This window comes from Macroventuria anomochaeta (genome assembly GCF_010093625.1).
Source record: "Macroventuria anomochaeta strain CBS 525.71 unplaced genomic scaffold BU25scaffold_48, whole genome shotgun sequence".
NCBI classification, from domain to species: Eukaryota; Fungi; Ascomycota; class Dothideomycetes; order Pleosporales; family Didymellaceae; genus Macroventuria; species Macroventuria anomochaeta.
In genome coordinates this window covers 39,857-58,132 of record NW_022985409.1, presented here as the reverse complement: position 1 = coordinate 58,132, position 18,276 = coordinate 39,857, and the positions used below count along the sequence as shown (strand labels likewise).

Below are 18,276 nucleotides of genomic sequence, written 5' to 3'. Positions count from 1 at the left end.
TACACAGCACGAGTGCTTGTCTATCAAGCTTGGTGTCTTGGGACAGTACCACAGGTATGGATGATGGGCGACATTGAAGAGTCGCATACGGAGCTCGCAAGCCTTCACGCTCACCATCCACCGAAAACACTACCTGAAGGACCAAAGTAAGATCAGCAGCATGACTGCCGCTAATTTGCGGATTCTTCACGTAGGGATGTGTACCAAGTACCTTCATGTGGTCGGATCAGGTCAAACTACTGATCTTCGCGATAAAGTGTACGGCATCCTTGGAATTGTCCCATACGCGCTCTTACCAGAGTTCCACATCGACCACAGGAAGTCAATAGCGCGGGTCTATGCAGACATGACGATCAGTCTCATGTCAATCAGCCCTAGGATGCCCTATATGATTCTACTCTACAGGTATCCTGTACTTTCGACATCGACCCACTAGGAAGCGGACGCTCTGTTGTGGACACTGGAATTTTCTGGAGCAGAAGTTGGTCGTGCGCACCATACGCTCTTCGATAAAGATCCATGGTTACGGACACACACTCGCCTCTCACAGATCCCACTGCATCTGTCGAGATCACATCGAGAGCACTCGAGTTGCCGGTTGATGCATCAGTCGTGGGCACTGTCTTCCAGATCATAGACACACACCACGGGCCGCACAGCTGCAAACCGCCCTGGATATCTTCTCACAATCCGCAGGTCTCATGCATGAAGAAGCAGCACACGGCTTTGGAATGTGCTCGAGGTTCCTGCTTGCCGCACAAATTCTTTTCAGCCAAGCATGGAAACAAGTCATGTCAGACTCCCCATGGGAGAGGCGTCCGCTATGGCAGATTCTCGAATCCTGTGGCTTTCTAAAAAAACCGTTCAAGTTCACCCCGTCTACGTGGTCAGATGGACTGGACGCCGACGAGCAGACGAGACACGCGAGGCACTCAAGACCCTTACGCCATCCACTTGATGGAACTGTCTGCGGACAGCCGACCAGGCAGCCGAGAACCAACGCCAGACGTGCGGATGTCTGACGCTTGGGACGATTCCGTGCTGCCTTTCTCATGGTATCTGTACGTCCAGCCAGTCGTTCGCAATTTCTGTCAACTCTTGAAGCGTCTTTCTTTTGTAACACAGCGTGGCTTGAGTGGTCTTTGCATGCCTGGAGCGAAAGTTGGCGATCGGATCGCTATGCTGCTTCGTGAGATGCTAGGCTGCATTGAGGTGCCATTTATCATTTGGGACCGTACAGATGGCTGCTATTCCATGGTATCAGTGGCGCATGTGGCTGATGACTAGAAGAGTCTCGCGAAAGCTTGCGGGGCTTCTGAACCCCAAGACATTGTTTTGCAATGAAAGGTCTCTAGATGGCTAGCCTGGTAGCTTTGGGGCGGTTCTCGGGGGCGGAGGATGCGACTCTGCCGAATATGCTGACGCAGTGTCGAAGTTTGTTCTACTATGGAACTGTACTCGGCCGACTTGCTTTCTCCGTCGATATCGTCTCCATCCTGGTGCATATAACGCCACGTAACGCTTTCACATGTCGACGATCGAACAAGTTTTCCCAACCATGTACTGTGCTCCACGCACACGCTTAGTCCAACTTCTTCACCTGCGCCCTCTCGCCGATACTGACTTCCCTCCTCATGACAATCAACTTTGTGTTGGCAGAGTCGCAGAACTTCTCCTCCTCTTCCAAAATCTCTGCAGCAATATCACTGTGCATGAAGGCGATAAATTGCTGGTAATGCAACTCGTCCTCAAATGTCTACACAGCATCATCAGCCATTTTCCAGAATTCACAAACGACGCACTTACCATCTCACCGAAGCAGTCCCAATCCAGACCATCAGCCGTACCAATAATCTGCCTTGGAACACCCATGGGGCAGTCGTCATCATCAATGTGGTACCGACGTGTCCATGTGAGGGGGTGCACTTTTCCTGCGGTTTTCTTCAAAAGCGGGACGTAAATGGTCTCGTTGTGCTCCCAGAATTGCTTGCGTGTCAAGCCTTCTTTGCGTGTTGCGACTGTGGCCAGGATATAAGGGTATTTGGAGATGACTGTTTCCGGCATGTTGTCGATACCCTCGTGGGTGGTAGGAAAGGGCGAACTTTGTTGTTTCTGTCGACGTCGATGTTTATATGTCAGGTGGGTCTAGAAGGGTATGATGTGGGGCTCCCGTTGTCAATGTGCTTTGGTCCCTGCGTTTGGAAGGTGATGTTGGAGTGTCGTTGAGGAAAAATCGTAGGAAGGAGAGCTGCGATTTTGATAGGCAGGGGAAATTTGGGGTCTCCGCTGACGGGCAGGCCCGCTTTTGAGTTTGGGATTTGCAGATAAACTTCTGCTAGCGCATATCTGCTGAACAAGTTGAGTGGACGAGAGTTGGTCGCGACACTAGTCATGACTCGGAATATGTGCGCATCACTTCCCCTTTGTTGTTGTTGTTGTTGGTCGAGCGACACATCTTTTTTGCCCTCGCTTGGGTTGTTCAGCCTCACTTCGGGGACGATCGGCCTGATGCATAGCCAGCTGTGGTTCGATAAAAGCCGATGTCGATGTCGAAAAGAAAAGGCGAAAGCATGTCGCACGAGTCGTGTCCAAGACGGTGACGTGCAAAGTTCAACGCGACCTCCTTTCAGGGCGCACTCGCCATCTCCAGAGTGATCGCGGCATGAAGACTTGTAAAATCGACGAGCCGGTGCCTGAATCAACGGACCGAGGTCATGATGCAAACTTCCAGCTAAAGGAGCCCTCAGCGCTTTTGTTGAAGAATCATGGGATTGTGGCCTGGGTGACGTTCGGGGTTGAGGATGATTGGACTTCATTGTATGACTTTCGTGAACGGCGCGTTGCGTTTCGAAAAAGGGAGGGGTCGTGGATGCAAGAGCAGTCGGATCAATCGCGGAAATCAGCAGAGCATATAGGATTTCAACAATGTCCAATGGCATTGATGTGGAGGAGAGATGGAGTGAGGGGCAGAGAAGTCAAAAACAAAAAAAGCCAAAGATGATGAGCAGGCATGCCGCGTCGATGAACACCACACGAGGCAAGTGCAATCTACAAAGGGCCGAACATACGATCACTCTTCGGCGCTTCTTTACGACCTACTTCATAGAAAGCTGCTGCAAGCCGGAAGCTTCAGCGTTCTCACATTGGCTTTCAACCTGTTCTAGCGACAACTGTCAGCGCAGTCAAAGGAGAAGTAGATGCAGAGCTTGGGAGCATCGTGCTACTCATCCCCACTGAGGATCGCGAACGTTTCAATGATCAATCACAGGCTCTCAAAAGTTCGAAAGCAAACACTTTCCATTGATGCCCCTCTGAAAACCATAGAGGCTCCGAGCGATGGACAGCTCACCAACACCGCCGATCATGTATACTTATTTAGAACACAAACCCAACATTCGACCCATTCCTGTGTAGCTAGCTACCATGGGTACACATACTATCAACCATGGATTACTCCGGATAGTCGAGAACGGCACCAGCGCCTATGCGTAGCACTGACCATACGGACACCCCTTGCAGCTCGGCCCTTGTTGGCAACCTGGCCCCTTGCACGGGTTGATGCAGTCGTACAATCAGCAGCCCCAGTGCTATTTCACGTTAGCGTCATCATCCATGTCAAATCCACACAGAAACAGGAACAAGGGAATTTGCCTTCATGCACTCCTCCCCGTCGTGTTGGCACTTGTTGCAATCAGGGGCCGTGACGACGGTGGTGTCCCTGGAAGTAGTGTCGACGTTGGCGTTGGCGGACTCGACGGCGTTGGAGGTGGATGGGCAGACGTACTCGCCCTTCACCGGGTCGAACGTGCAGATGGGGACATTCGTGGGCGCGACTGCAGCGGCAACACCCTCTGCCGTGGTGGTGGTGGTGGTGAAGGTGGGCGATGCCGTGGCCATGGCGGCGAGGAGGGTGGTGATGGCGACGAAGGACTTCATCTTGTCGGTGGATGTCGTGTGATGTAGAGTTGAGAAGCAGGTGATGGGAAGAAATGTGGTGGAGAAGTTGCGTTGGAGTACGGAGGCTTTTTGTGTAGAGAGAGGGGGCGCGGGGAAGGTGGGAGAGAGGTTCCTTCACCGCACGGCTGGGGATTTCAGGGCCCGGTGTGTGGCGGCGTTGCAAACGGTGACTTGGGTGAAGCAACGTCGAAGTAACGTGCACAGGTGAGTGTTCAGTAGAAGAAGCACCCGAGCTGCATGTTTCATGGTTAGTATAGGCTTGTACATCATAAAAATACACTGGGGTGGGAGAATGCATGACACTAACGACAAGGAGATCTTGAAAGCCTGTCATCATCATTGAACCGGTGGTACGAATGGAGAATGCTGGGAAGGGCACGCAATCAAGGCGAGATACTCCTCCAATACCTCACCCTTTTACTCCCACCATCACTCCCCACATTATTAGCCTTTGCAGCCTTTAGCGGCCTTTCTCCCCTTGATGCCTCCCCACCACTCCCTTACATGGCGCCTGTGCTCTGTATACAAATAGACAGCTGCATTAGCAAGACCGATAAACTGCGTGCTGCTCTGCAGGATGACCAGTGCCCTGACATTGTGGCCCATGCCTTCTGCGATACGATTGGCGATACCTGGCAGCCAGAGGATGAGGTAAGTGACGGGGTACATGTTCAGAAGCAGCATCTTCCAGATTTCGCGGTCGGCCTTGGCTTTGTTATCTGGGCGGGTGACAGCACGGCGGATGGGTAGTGCGGTAAACGGTGGCTCGGTAGGGGCGTGTGGTAAGCCTTTCTCGAGGTCGACGAGAGCATGCGTCTCTTCCGGCGAGGTGATGTCGTCCATGTGAGGTGTGGTTGCGTGGTCGTCGCCATGGACGGTTTGTGGAGCGGTGTTGACCTGGAGATTGCGGGCGAAGCTGAAGCTGCTCACCGCACGGCGGTGCTTCTTTGTACCTTGTCCGGCGGTAGGGCTGTCTGAACCTGCATCGAGACTGATGCGCGGTGTCGTACCGCAACCAGCGAGTACGGCATCGTCCCGGGTCTTGTTGTCGAGCTTTTCGTAGTCAAGGTCATCTGGGATGCTTGAGCTGAGATTTGAAAGGCCCTGGGGACGGAGGCGGCGGCTCATGTATATGAAGACGTAGACGTAGGTACACAGCGAGATGAGAAAGATGGCAAAGCGCCAGCCGTGGTTGAGAGTGTAACGTTGTTGTAGGTATTGCCTCTCGATCCAGCACCAGTTGCCGGATACTGGGCCGTAGTACTTCTTCGTCCATGCGAAGATACCTAAGACTGTTAGTGTTTATGGATCGCCATTGGGATGGGTTTCAGTACTGGTGCAGAGCGGAACGATCCAGATCGAGAGGCATATGAGCGCTTTGGTTGTAGCCGAAGCGTAGATGATAAAGGAGCGTAGTTGGATCGTAAGTAGCGTGATGAGCGTGATAGCGAGTATAGAAAAGTCGACGGCCTGGGTTGGTTTTAGCGGCGAAGCCGGTTTGAGACAACGTAGCATAAGATGCGAATAACGCTTCTAGGGGGGTTTGGCGTACCTGCACCGAGAATTGACCGGCCCAGCCATTGACTTTGCAGGCGGTGCCTGGTAGCAGTGGTCTTCGTCTTGCAACGGCAGCAATGCCAGAGACGGAATTATTTAGACAATTAAGGAATTCTGTTGTTCATTAGCTCAGTTCCACTCTCAGTTCAAAGGAGAAGCCATACCGGCTACCGTGAGGTTCAAGATCAAAGCGTAGCGGAAGTCACGCCTCTTCTTGCCGCCGGCAAAAGTCCAAAGCAAGATGACGACCGCAGTCGCAACAAGAGAAAGTAAGCTACCAATCAAGGTAGGTATCGAGCTTGCCGGATCCCAGGCAGCGAGCGCCTCTGGTGTGGACGTCGCCATCGCTGTCGCAGCATCACGCACAGCGTGGCTCATACTGAGGAAGTCATGAAAGAGAAAAAAGAGAGGACGTGGAGACGAGAATCGAAGTGGAGATGAGAATCGAAGTGGAGCTGGAGAACGGGTAAGTATATGTTAGTGCAGCCAGGGTCTGGACTGAACGCATCAACGGACCAGGCGGTCTGTCAGATTGTCTAGAGATGCGAGGGTCAGGCCAAGCTTCCTGGGCTGCCGAATTGGGCCATGCATGAGTCGTGCGTCTGGGGAGTTCCAAGGTGTTGGTTTGAAGTGCGGACAGTAGCGCTAGTGCTGTGGTTTTGAGCCTGCACGCCGTCGAGTCTTCTACGCACATCCACATCTGCCTTTTTGCATCCTTGTAGTTGTGTGTTGCGGCTGCGTCAACATATCGGCCTAGGTGTCTCGTGCTCGTCCTCCCCAAGGACGTGACAGCCTCATGAAACAGCATCGGCCCTACTCTCACGATGCGACCCATTCAATTTTCCACGTCGAGTTTAGCACGTGGCCTTTTACACCGTCGGAGACACGACAATCGGTGGGCTCCCAAGCTGAACGGTCCGACTCGGAAAAGGTTCGCGGACGAAGGCGCATCCTACAAGTCGGGTGATCGAACTGCGGGATTAGCATTTACGCACAGAGGCAGCGAGGCAGGTTGCAGCGGGAAGAGGAAAAAGAGGACAAAGACAAAAAGACAAAAAGACAAAAAGACAAGTGTAGGGAGATTGAAAAGGATGCCACCGTGTACTTGGTGCTGTGTTAATTGCGCATAGCCCGGGCTGCAGCGTTCTGGCTGCAACGCTCCAGCCCCAACGTTCCAGCCCCAACGTTCTGGCACCAGCGTTGTGTCGTGACCCAAGGCACTTTCTCTGCACCCGCGGGGCTCTTTTGGCCTGCGTGCCTCTCTTCCTGCTTCGGCACTCGAGTCCCTCCGACTGGGCGCGTCTTCGCCATGGATGATGCAGCTCGAACGTGTTCGAAAGAGCAAGGGCCCCGCGTTGTAGCTGGGACTGTCTGGGGGCCCGCCTTTGGAGGGAGGGTCGTGACCTGGGTTTATCGCAGGCGGTCCTCTAGCAGACCTGTCAGTGCTGTGGTAATACAAGTGGAATACCAGGAGACGTACGCATCTTGGTCAGCTCGTCCAGTATGGCCTGGAGCGAGTCTGTGTCCATCTTGTCCGCCAGCGAGGGGATGAGCGTTGTTGCCTCGTCGGCCGAGTCAGGTGTAAGGGTTCCTGCAGTCTGTCAGACCGGGTAGTTCTCTCGGGCACCAGGATGCCGTCCTACCCAACAGCGCCTTCTCGACCGTTGTCAGCTCGGGATGTGTGTCGAACATGGCGTTGATGGCGTGCAGGCTCTCCTCCTCCTTGTAGCGCGCAAAGTTGTCGAAGTAGTCGAGGAAGTGGGTGATGGTGGGGTTGTCGTTGTGGATGCGGTCGCGCAGGGGATTGCTCTCGGGGTCCTTGTTCTTGCGGCCCTTGTGCACGGCAGTCACGACGGCGCGCGCCTCCGACACAGACAGCGCGTGCACGTCTTCAAAGTCGCCCAGCTTGATCTCGTTGCCCATCTCCTCCTCCTGCGCGGCCGGCGGCTTTGGGCGCGAGACGAGGCGCGGCGGCTTGGGGTAGTCGACGGGCGGCGGCCGCGCTGCGTTGGGATTTGTGCTCTCGCCGTAGTCCATGGCGGGCGGATGTGAATGTGCTGCGAGGGTTTGGCGGAGCGCGGGGGCGGAGGGGCTCTGGCGCAGTTGACCCGGGCAATGCGCGCGGGGGTGCGAGGTGCGAGTGTCGGGTGGACGCGAGGCGATTGTGTGCGTGGCGAGGCTGCGCAGACACCGAGCGCTTTGTTCCGCGCTGTCGAGACGCAGGCACGATGTTTGGTGTGCTTGGCGTAGAGCGCTCCGAGGGAGACGCGCAGACGCTCGGAGGAACACTCGGCTGTCCCCGCTGCCGTCCCCTCCACACAGCCAACCAGCATGCCTGGCGCCATCAGCAGGGCTGCAGGGCAGAGACGTGTGTGCGTGTGTGCGTGTGTGCCTGGCAGCCTCGCAGTGCGTGCAAGCAGGATGCGTGCAGTCCAAGAATACATCTAGGCAGCGTCATCGTCGGGCCCCTCGCAGTCAGCGCTGGGGGGGGGGGGAGTGTCCCAGGACGTGTCCCAGGACGTGCCCCAGCACATGCGCCAAAGCCCTCTTGTTCCCCGAAGCTCCCCTACGCTGCACTGCTACACGAGCACAGTAAACACGCCTTTCGTTCACCGAAGAGGACGATCCGTGTTCGATCCGTGTTCGACCAGTGCCTACCAGTGCCTACCAGTGCCTCTGGAAAGTGCCGTGCAGTGCGTCGTTCTTCAGACACAGGCACCCAGGCGCTGCCCTGACTAAGCCCGCGCCGTCTCAGGTGGGAGTGGGATCGGCGCTGGAGCGCCAGAGCCACGGGCAATTTGACAGCCTGTGCATGTCGAGTCGTCGACGCTAGTCTTCGGTCGGGGGACGTCGTGAACCGCCAGCCTCAACTTCACTGCACCACCGCACCACACACCACTCGCCCCCCGCCCCCAGCACCACGCTGCCCCCAGTCGCTCCTCGTCGCGCCCCGACTGCGTTGCTGTGCCCGACCTCTCCTCGCCCGGCTGCCCTGGCGGTGTCGCTCGCCGCTCAGGGTCTCCAATTGCACCTCCCGTCCTCCCGTCCTCCCCCACAGCTTCGCCGGCTGCCGCACGTCGCGTCCTCTCCCGAGCCTGCGAACGCATGTCGACAGCCTCGTATTCACATCCACCGCACACACCAACCTTTCCTACCGACGCCGGTCGACTGCACCTGCCGCCCCAGCACCCACACGCCTCACCGCCTCGTTGTCGTCGCCACCGCCCTGCGCCGTGCCTGCATCCCCTACGCCCGCCGCCGCCGCCGCCAGACACGCGCTGCCGCCCATGGACTCGACGGCACCGCCCGCGATGGACGCTCAGGGTGCGCCGCAGCACCACGCCTACGACCCGCGCAACAATGGCCTCACGCGACAGCCCACCGACCCCCTAGACACGCTCTCGCCGCCCAGGTCGCAGAGCCTCACGCCGCAGGACCGCACAGACGCCCCCGTGCGCTCCATGACAGACCCCATACACAACGAACAGCAGACGCAGCCACCCCAACCGAAGCGCAGCGCGAAGACCTGCGGCAAGTGCGGCGAGGGACTGACTGGCCAGTTCGTCAGAGCATTGGGTGGCACATACCATCTGGAATGCTTCACCTGCCATGTAGGCACCCTCCCCTCCCCTCCCCCCCCTCCCCCCCATCTCCTGACCCCCCTCCACCCCCCAGTCTTCGACCGTGCACGCGTTTGGGCTGTGCAGGCTGTGCATCATCTTGGTCAGATGCAATGGCGCATTCCCCGGGCCACTAGCGCCTGTCGAACCAGCTGTTGGAACGCAACCAACCAGAATGGCAGCTGACAAGACCTAGGATTGCGGCAAGATCGTAGCCTCCAAGTTCTTCCCCGTCCCCGAGAAGCCCCCGGGGCAGTACCCGCTCTGCGAGACGGACTACTTCCGCCGACTCGACCTGCTGTGCCACGAATGCGGTCAGGCCCTCCGCGGGTCTTACATCACCGCGCTGGAGCGCAAATACCACATCGAGCACTTTACCTGCTCCGTGTGTCCCACTGTGTTCGGGGCGTCAGACAGCTACTACGAGCACGAGGGCAGCGTCTACTGCCATTACCACTACTCGACCACATTTGCGCAACGGTGCAATGGCTGCCAGACTTCGATCCTCAAACAGTTCGTCGAAATCTACCGCAACGGGCAGAACCAACATTGGCATCCGGAGTGCTACATGATCCACAAGTACTGGAACGTGCGACTGCATTCGACCGGCCAGCCCGTGATTGAGAGCATGCAGGCTGCTGAAGGCGACGCTACAGATGCCATCCGCGAAAACGTACGGCAGCAGGAAGAGGAGATCGAAGCCAAGGTCAACTGGATCTGGAAGACGCTGTCAGCGTTCGAGGAGAAGTCTGCGACATGCATCTCCGACATGCTACTGCACGTCAGCAATGGCGCCTATGTTGACGGCGTCATGGCAGCCAAGAAGTTCATCATCCACGTCGAACTGCTGTTCAACGCAGCCGACGACCTCGATGCGCAGCTGGTCGCCAAGACACCCAAAGGCCTGACGTACTCGCGTGAGGCGAAGCTGCTCTGCAAGAAAGTGGTCGCGTTCTTCTCGCTCCTCACACAGTCCCAAGGGACGGGCGTTCGCCGCCTTGGCGTCACCCAAGAGCTTCTTTCTCTGGTCACTGGACTTGCTCACTACCTCAAGCTGCTGATCCGCATCTGTTTGCAAGGTGCTCTGAAGTTGGAGCGCGAGACAAGAAGCTCGAGCGGGCTCACAAACTTCCTCTCACAGGTCAACTCCCTAGACGCAAAGCTTGAAGAGGAGGCTTCGAAAGACCAGTCAGCCGAAGCAGCGATCCTCATCCCACGATGGGCAGACGCATGTCCCATCTGTGACCTCCAGGTCGAAGACAAATGTCTGCACCTCGACAACATGTCCTTCAACTACAGCTGCATGGTCTGTCGCAGTTGCAACGCAGACCTACGCCACGACGTCCGACAAGCGTACTGGAGCCCGTCCTCGAAACGTGTCTTCTGTCCCGCATGCGCAGCAGCACAGCCAGACGCAGAGAACGGCTTCCGTCACGTTAGCAAACTACGACAGTACGTCCACCTTCTCAAGGTGGCTCATGCTCGCCTAATGGCTACCCTGCGTTCCAGTGGTGCGCTGCCTCACACATCCGGTAAGCTGCCCCAACCAACACCCACTCCCAACCAATCAGCATCCTCATCTTGACACCTTGCCCCAGAATTCACACGTCGCTTCCAAGAGTACATTCGCCCAACTAATCATGACCTGTAGATGACCCTAACTTGACAGGCTATGATTCGTCCGTTGGACACCGGATGGACAACAACGGTACTGCACTTGCACCTCCTCACCTGCGAGCTGATGCTAGATCAAAGTCCTACAATGGCTCTGACACAAACTCTACTGGTCAGGGTAGTTCGAACGCTGCGTACGAGCAGTCCATGTCTGACATCAAGCGCCTGCGATCCACCCGTCTGGACAAGCACCTCTCCAACACCATGAAGCGAGCTCGCGCATCGAGAATCATTGACGGCACAGAGGGCTACGAAGCCGGTGCCAACACTGAGATGCGAGGTGGCATGCAGATTGTGAATGAGCGCGACCAAGTCGACATGGACAGTGCCACCCTTGCCGTCAACTCGCTTGCTCTGGACGACATCGCCCGCATGGCCGCCATGGAACAGCAGCGTGAGCAAAGACCCAACGCCTTCCGCGCAGGCGGTACGGCACTACTTGGGCAAGACCATGCAAAGGTGCGCCATGGTCATCGTCGGGATTTCTCCGGCGGCCAAGAGCTGAACAACATTGGCGATGGCCGCGCCCGTACCTTCTTCTCCGAACTGTCTCCCCTTGAATACTTCAAATTGAAGGGTCTTGCTGTGCTGCAACTCGGCCTGCTCCTCGACGACAATCAGTACAACCAGGAAGATTTGCTTGACCTCATCGAATCAAAGAAGAACAACTTCTGGGGCAAGATTGGCTTCGGCAAGGCCAAAGGGAAACCCAAGAAGCCTTCAACGGTCGAGAAACCGGCATCCGACAATGCCACCTTCAAGCAGTCGTTGGAATGGCTAGTCGAGAAGAAGGGCTGCGAGTGCACAGAGGGCGTTGGACCAGGAGCACTCAAGGTCCCAGCGCTACTCCAAGACGCCATTACCGCCATGAGGAATATGGACATGTCAATCGAGGGTGTCTTCCGAAAGAACGGCAATCTGAAGGCGCTACGAGAGCTCGAGGTCGAAGTGGACCAGAAGGGTGTAGAACAAGTCGACCTTAGTTCAAAAAACCCGGTCATCCTCGCCAATCTTCTCAAACGCTTCCTGCGCGTAATGCCGGATCCGGTATTGACATTGAAGCTGTACAGGCTGTTCATGACAGCCAATGGTATGTACATCGACCATCAGCGACTGAGAGCACCACTAACGGAAAACAGACATTGAGGATGAAGAGAAGAGAAAAAAGGTACTTCATCTGGTCTTGTGCCTGTTACCTAAAGCCCACCGCGATACGATGGAGGTCCTGTTCTGCTTCCTCAACTGGGTGTCCTCCTTCCATACCGTCGACGAAGAGTCGGGTAACAAGATGGACACGTGGAACATCGCCACCGTGATCGCTCCAAACATTCTGCGTGAAAGCAACGACAAGGAAGTCCGCAGCGTCGACCAGGGTGCGGTCAAGGTTGTCTTCGATCTCATCGAAAACAACGATGAGTTCTCCGAGGTACGTGGTCATCGTCGCTTGTCGGTGATCCTTGCTAACCCCAATCAGGTGCCTCCTGAGATCATGGAATTACTCAGCGACGACAGCGCAACCGACATGAGCGCCAAGGAGATCATGCGTCGTTGGGAACAGCGAGGGAAAGACCCCAGTGCCGCTGCCCTCGCAACATCGCCGAAGAACCAAGGCGGCATTGCAAAGCGAAAAGACGAGCGAAATGCTCCTCAGATCACAGACGCGGACAACAACCCTACCGCGTTGGCAAGCGAGTCGTCGTCGGTACGACACATCGCAAACGCTGGTGCCAACAAGAACATCTCGCCCTCGCGTCACCACGACATGGGCGCACCCAACCCGCCTTACGGCCAGAACCCACAGGCTTCGGCGGAGAGCCATCGTACCGCATCACCGCATCGGCATAGCTACCGCTCACCGCAGTACCAAAAACAGCAGCAGATCAGCACCACAGGAGCAGGGTGAGTGCAACCCATTGGACCTTACAATTGGAGTGCTTGGCGTTTAGCGTGTTCTGCCTTCTTTCTTCGACATGGCGTGGCATGGTGGAGAGCTCGCATCATGCACAGCAAAACGAAGTTCATGTCACATTCCCCGGATCTATATGGTCCATGTTCTACTTACGAAAAAACGGTTGTTTGGCCGGTCGTCATTCACGACGACTCTGCATGTCGAGCAGCCACGTTTGGGCTGTTCACCGGCGTTTTGGTGGGATTTGGCATATCATCACATTGGCACAGTGGAGATTGTTTGCGTGTAAGAGGTGGGTGGCTAGATCGGTGGAATGTATCCTACCATGCAGCTGCGACTGACGCGCTGTGTTTTGGGCCGCTTGGGTCGTTGCTACGACTGTCCAAGTTGGTATGAAGGTGTGTGGATAATGCGCGAATTTGGGGTAGTGGATAGTAGGCAGCAGCCCCGAGCTGGATGAAAGGACTAGCTCTATACTGACCCAGCCGTGCTTCCTGCCTCCGCCGCCTCGTGCCTGCCCTTCCACTTTACCCCAAGCAATAGGAGACGTCATAGCATAACAAATCGTTGTACTTCCCTTGAGGCATTCCGCCTGACCGCCCACATCGCAGTCATTGCGGCCTCGATTTGCACACCAACTCTCGGGCCACCCGCCACAACGCGAGCAGAGTCTACCCATTGGCTAAACCGGCAAGCCTGTTGGGCTAAGCACGTCTGGCTCACAATAAGACAGTGTAGGCAAAGTGCTCTGATGCAGGTTCCGCGCCGACTGGAAAGCGCCCAGTAGCAGCAGAATGAACCCAAAGCGACCACCAAGAACCATGCCAACCCACCGAAAGATGTTTCATCGCACAAGTCCGCCCATGATGCACAACTCACTGTGCAGTACTTGCTATCAGTCTGATCACGGTTTACGTGGTCTTTGTATTCACACACGCGGTGACCGTCTTCCATCGTGACAACCCGGATAACAGTCTCACCTACAACAACAACAACAACAACAACAACTACCCAGAGATAGTGTTCGATACGTATGCATGACACATCAGTGGCTGCTCTTGACAAACCTGCAGGTCCGACACTTTACCATGGATGGTAGCTCAGCAACCACTCGGCTTGGAGCAAACTACACAGGCAACAATGCCTCCCGCAGTTCCTCTGTGCTTCGAGACTTCCCGTGCAGCTATTCGAAGCTTATGCGAGGCTCCGATCAAGCAGCATGCTCGCACCCTCGACGTTATCACGAAGACCAAGCCAGGGCTCGTGTACGCATTGAGGATTTGCAACGCGATTGGCTGCCACACCTTGAGGCTCGACACGCGATTGGTCGAACCGTTCAGCCTCACGCTAAGGTACTACCCTTCCAGGGAAACTCGCAACGAAGCTAACCTCTTTACAGCCTACCAATCCAAAGGTCTTGCCCACGCGATGGTTCCTATCAGACCTCGCGAGTCTCGGATTCCGGTGCTGTCTTATGTCGTGGCGAGTCGCGCTCGGTTACCCCATGGTCTGGGAAAATTGGTCACCTGGCTCAGGTAAGTGGTAACATCTTGACGAGTGGAACCGCACACGTCCATCGTTACAAGACCGCGCGGTACGCTGCACTTCCTACAGCCTCATCACTATCCGCAATACCACCACAAACGCGCTAGGATACTACTGGAGCCTGTCAGCGCCTCACTGCATCCTCATTTACAACAAAGCACATCAACATCACCAACATGTCTGGTCTCCTCAGCTACTTTAGCTGGGATAGGAAGAGGGCGGTCGAGCCAAAGGAGGAGGTGAAGAAGGTGGAGGAAAAGCAACAGCCCGTTCGAGCTCTACCTGCGTCATGGTACACTTCCCCTGATATGTACGAGTTTGAGCGCCGTGCTGTTTTTGCCAACCGATGGCTCTTCATGACAACAACTCTGCGCATTCTCAACGCCGGCGACTACATCCGATACCGGTTTGCGGGCTACGACATCATCATTATTCGTAATCAGGAGAACGAGGTCAAGGCCTTCCACAACACATCCAAGCAGTCTCAGCAGGTGTTGATTGACAACAACACTAAGGAGGCTTCAGGGCACATCAACCTTGCTGATTTCTCGACCCCTGCCGATGACGTCTTCCCTATCCATACCAGAATCGATCGTAATGGTTTCATATGGATCAACCTGGATGCCACGGCGACACCCGAGATCCCCTTCGACCAGTGCTTCAAAGACGTCGACATCCAAGAGCGTTATGCCCCCATCGATTTCAAGAACTACGACCTCAACCACGTCTACACACTCGAAACCGAGTACAACTGGAAGATCGCATCCGACAACTTCAACGAGTGCTACCACTGTCCAACCACACACCCCGACATTCCCGCTTTCCTCAACCTCGACTCCTTTGACAGCGCGCTCAAGGACGGACACATCCAGCACGCCTGCGCGCCCACACAGGAGCAAATCGATCTCGGCGTCAACGTCCACAGCACATACTACTTCCCCAACGTCTCCATGACCGTGGGCAAGCACTTTCTCATGATCCAGAAGTTCCTGCCGCACTCGCCCAGCACATCGACGAGCCACTACGAGGTCTTCAAGGCGAAGACGAGCTCGGACGAGGAGTTCCATCTCATTGCCGACATGTACGAGCGCGTTATGCGTGAGGATAAGGTGCTGTGTAATAACGCGCAGAAGAATTTGAACAGAGGCGTTTTTAAGGCGGGGTACCTGCATCCAAAGTATGAGAAGGCGCCGATTTTCTTCCAGCAGAATTGCCGCGAGGTTGTGAATGAGCATTGGAAGAGGGAGAAGAGGGAGGGGAGGGAGGTGCATCCTGCTAAGCAGCCGGGCTTGACTTTCGATGGTCCGGCGCAGAAGGCTGAGATTGAGACTGGAACCGGGATGGAGCAGGGCGCGCAGAAGGGGGTACTCGCTTGGTAGATGTGGTCTCGGTAGGGTTGTTTCCTTACGTAGTACGTAGGAAGTTGAGCTATGATGGATTTTGGTGTAGATATGTCGGCAAAGTTCTTTTTCCCCTCAAGTTTCGCGAGGTCTAACATACCCTTGCTTTTCATACGATTCAATCGGCACTAACTGCATGCAAGAGATGATGTCAATGATCGCATGTGTGGCCAGCTGAGAAATGAGGACTCGAGGGGCAATTAGAATTATCGATCAAACCTTGTGGCCGGTGTATTCCGACTAAAAGGGAAAAAAAATTACAGGAAACTTGAGTGTGTATTGATGTCGTTTGTTGGGAGGGGGCGCATTGAGCGGGTGACAGGCGTGGCAGTATTGAGATGAAGATGGTAATCATAGAGTTGAAGTCATCAGCGTGCTCATAAGTAGTAACCGCCGAGGTATCTTTGTCTTTGGCGTGTTTGAGGTCAGTGTTGATCGCTTCTGCGCAGCAGGAGCTTCTCAGCCGCAGGGAGCCCATGGAGCTCACAAGAAGCACAAATCCTTCTCGCTGGTAAGTATTGTCAAAACGAACTGCACACGACTCAAACGAGCTTGCTTGTACCAGCGTTATGCGCACAAGGAAGGGGGACGTGTCGCTCGCACCAGTGAGAACTGTTTGGTGATGACATCGAACAACTCCTCCAGAAGATCGAGGCACAGCTAAGGCAATGGTTTCTCAACCATCATCTCGTATCGAAAACGCCGCCCAGAAGATGGTGGCTGTACCTTATTAAGGCAAGCACCACGATGCAGAATCGTGGCTGCAGCTTCAGTGCGATTGTAACGCGTTATCTCTCGATCCGGGGCTCTTGGAATTATGGATGGTTAGTGGGCGCCGCTGTCGCCATGGCAATAGAAAAGGAATCAACTGAAGCGCCCCCGTTCTTCCTCAGGTATGCTTGGTGTAAGTTACAAACTGCCTAAGACAACGTCAAGTTCGAGAATTACCTACTTCGTATGGCCAATTCGCAAGCAAGGACAATTGCTTATAAGAACGTGATCCCAGATACGAAGTCGCCGGATGTTACCAACACGATCAAGGATTGGATTACCCAGTGCAAGACCGTGCACAGTACCGCAATCATTCTTCGGGAAGGAATGCGCTTCCCTCTCGACTAATCGACATCCATGACCGAAACGGAAGTGCACCCCGCCTGGTCTTAACCGGAGACAATTCAAGCTTTACCGAAGCCCGAAGGTCTGAGGTACGCTATGTTGCTCTGAGTTATTGTTGGGGCAAGCCAGAATTACTAAATCGAAAATTGTGCCATACTACCACGTCTGGAACGCCCGCCTCGTACCCTGAAAGCTCTTCCGCTTCATCGCTTACCCAAGACGATCCGGGACACGGCGACTTTGACCAAAGCTCTGGAATTACGCTATCTCTGGGCGGACAGCATCTGCATCGTACAGGATAAGGACTCTCAGGCTCGCGCTGATTAGGCAGTGGGATCTTGGCGTCCGTCTACGGTGGTGCGTTTCTCACCGTTGCTGCGTCGTGGAGCTCATTCATGCACTCTGGAATCTTCACCAAAAGACCGGGTGACGATGCCGCCAGTGCTGTAATTGACCTAGGACGTCTGGATGATGCCACCATCAAGGGCAGATTGGAGCTTGTCCGCTTGAACATCTGTAGGGTGGATTCTACCCGGGAGCCTCTGTTCAGCCGTGGCTAGGCGCTGCAAGAGCGGATCTTGTCACCCTGCGTATTGATCTAGAACCGGAACCAGATAGCGTGGGAATGCCAAAGTGAATGCTTCTCCGAGAGTGGAAACAGGATGGAGTCGCTTGGTTCGATGAGGTTGGATACTACTTTCTCAACCAGGATGAGATCAAAGTTTGCACCCGACAGCTATCCGAATCATGAAAAGGGTCACCAACCGCCGGCGACCGTTTTTTATGAGAGCTGGCAATGCATAATCACAGACTATTTCCATAAGCAGTTGACTAAACCATGGACAAACTCCCCGCGGTTGCTGGTCTGGCGAGAAGATTTGATGAACTAAGTCCAATACCTAACAACGAGTATCTTGCCGGACTCTGGAAGCATACCCTGCGGTACGATCTTTGGGTTCACGACTCCGTCCGCGATTACGGATGTCTCAACGATGTAGATCGCAGCTGAAGGGTCCGGAAGTATCGCGCACCTTCGTGGTCGTGGGCATCGGTCGACGGAGGAGTCCGGTGGTCATACACAGCCGAAAGAAACTATCATTCAGTGCTGAAGTGGTTGATTACAGCGTGACATCTCGCGATCCTTCGAAAAACTACGGTGAGATTGAGGAAGGGGCAGAACTGGTACTATCCGCACCATTTTGGAAGGTATCAGACTCTTCTAAACACACTGTACTTGCCGAGAATTTTCATGGGTATGGCTGGCGATTCGAAAACTCGTTCGACTGGATCGATCATACGTGGCTCGACGTACAAAAAGAAGGCATGTCGCTGCGTGAAGTGTTCAGCAAAGCTAAAATCGCCGCTACAGAAGACTTCTTCTTGATGATTACCCGACGCCACGCCTTGGTTCTCAGCTCCGAGTCCCGGTCACCCACGGTGGAGTCGAGGAATCTGGTATGGGGGGCCATTGGTGATACTGCAGCAGAACACGTCCACA

General features: G+C 55.1%; 8 protein-coding genes across 8 annotated transcripts; 5 read left to right on the top strand and 3 right to left on the bottom strand.

The window, feature by feature from the left end:
• Window positions 1–1,582: 1,582 nt before the first annotated feature.
• BU25DRAFT_452291 (uncharacterized protein) lies at window positions 1,583–2,235 on the bottom strand (the record flags this gene model as incomplete). The annotated part of the gene is made up of 2 exons (XM_033709792.1): window positions 1,807–2,235; window positions 1,583–1,756 (listed from the first exon to the last, which is right to left on the bottom strand). The coding sequence occupies exons 1-2, from the start codon at window positions 2,062–2,064 to the stop codon at window positions 1,583–1,585; spliced, it is 432 nt and encodes a 143-aa protein (XP_033556229.1). The 5' UTR covers window positions 2,065–2,235.
• Window positions 2,236–3,444: 1,209 nt separating this feature from the next.
• Window positions 3,445–4,133, top strand: BU25DRAFT_217608 (uncharacterized protein). Its single transcript, XM_033701275.1, has one exon. The coding sequence runs from the start codon at window positions 3,559–3,561 to the stop codon at window positions 3,961–3,963; it is 405 nt and encodes a 134-aa protein (XP_033556228.1). The 5' UTR covers window positions 3,445–3,558; the 3' UTR covers window positions 3,964–4,133.
• A 268-nt stretch (window positions 4,134–4,401) lies between these two features.
• On the bottom strand, window positions 4,402–5,859 carry BU25DRAFT_353191 (uncharacterized protein; the record flags this gene model as incomplete). The annotated part of the gene is made up of 4 exons (XM_033703447.1): window positions 4,402–5,243; window positions 5,292–5,427; window positions 5,510–5,628; window positions 5,679–5,859. 4 exons carry the CDS (start codon window positions 5,857–5,859, stop codon window positions 4,402–4,404), a joined length of 1,278 nt encoding a protein of 425 aa, XP_033556227.1.
• Window positions 5,860–6,924: 1,065 nt separating this feature from the next.
• BU25DRAFT_463163 (uncharacterized protein) lies at window positions 6,925–7,551 on the bottom strand (the record flags this gene model as incomplete). Its single annotated transcript, XM_033710583.1, has 3 exons — window positions 6,925–6,941; window positions 6,995–7,105; window positions 7,158–7,551. The coding sequence occupies 3 exons, from the start codon at window positions 7,549–7,551 to the stop codon at window positions 6,925–6,927; spliced, it is 522 nt and encodes a 173-aa protein (XP_033556226.1).
• A 1,250-nt stretch (window positions 7,552–8,801) lies between these two features.
• On the top strand, window positions 8,802–12,826 carry BU25DRAFT_481081 (RhoGAP-domain-containing protein; the record flags this gene model as incomplete). Its single annotated transcript, XM_033711080.1, has 5 exons — window positions 8,802–9,125; window positions 9,331–10,666; window positions 10,786–11,898; window positions 11,948–12,234; window positions 12,283–12,826. The coding sequence occupies 5 exons, from the start codon at window positions 8,802–8,804 to the stop codon at window positions 12,709–12,711; spliced, it is 3,489 nt and encodes a 1,162-aa protein (XP_033556225.1). The 3' UTR covers window positions 12,712–12,826.
• Window positions 12,827–14,438: 1,612 nt separating this feature from the next.
• On the top strand, window positions 14,439–15,641 carry BU25DRAFT_443413 (putative Rieske 2Fe-2S family protein; the record flags this gene model as incomplete). Its single annotated transcript, XM_033709356.1, has 1 exon — window positions 14,439–15,641. The coding sequence occupies one exon, from the start codon at window positions 14,439–14,441 to the stop codon at window positions 15,639–15,641; it is 1,203 nt and encodes a 400-aa protein (XP_033556224.1).
• An 867-nt stretch (window positions 15,642–16,508) lies between these two features.
• On the top strand, window positions 16,509–17,338 carry BU25DRAFT_481074 (uncharacterized protein; the record flags this gene model as incomplete). The annotated part of the gene is made up of 3 exons (XM_033711079.1): window positions 16,509–16,555; window positions 16,669–17,069; window positions 17,106–17,338. The coding sequence occupies 3 exons, from the start codon at window positions 16,509–16,511 to the stop codon at window positions 17,336–17,338; spliced, it is 681 nt and encodes a 226-aa protein (XP_033556223.1).
• A 234-nt stretch (window positions 17,339–17,572) lies between these two features.
• On the top strand, window positions 17,573–17,804 carry BU25DRAFT_415548 (uncharacterized protein). The gene has a single exon (XM_033707563.1). It carries the CDS (start codon window positions 17,617–17,619, stop codon window positions 17,785–17,787), a length of 171 nt encoding a protein of 56 aa, XP_033556222.1. The 5' UTR covers window positions 17,573–17,616; the 3' UTR covers window positions 17,788–17,804.
• The last annotated feature ends 472 nt before the right edge of the window (window positions 17,805–18,276 follow it).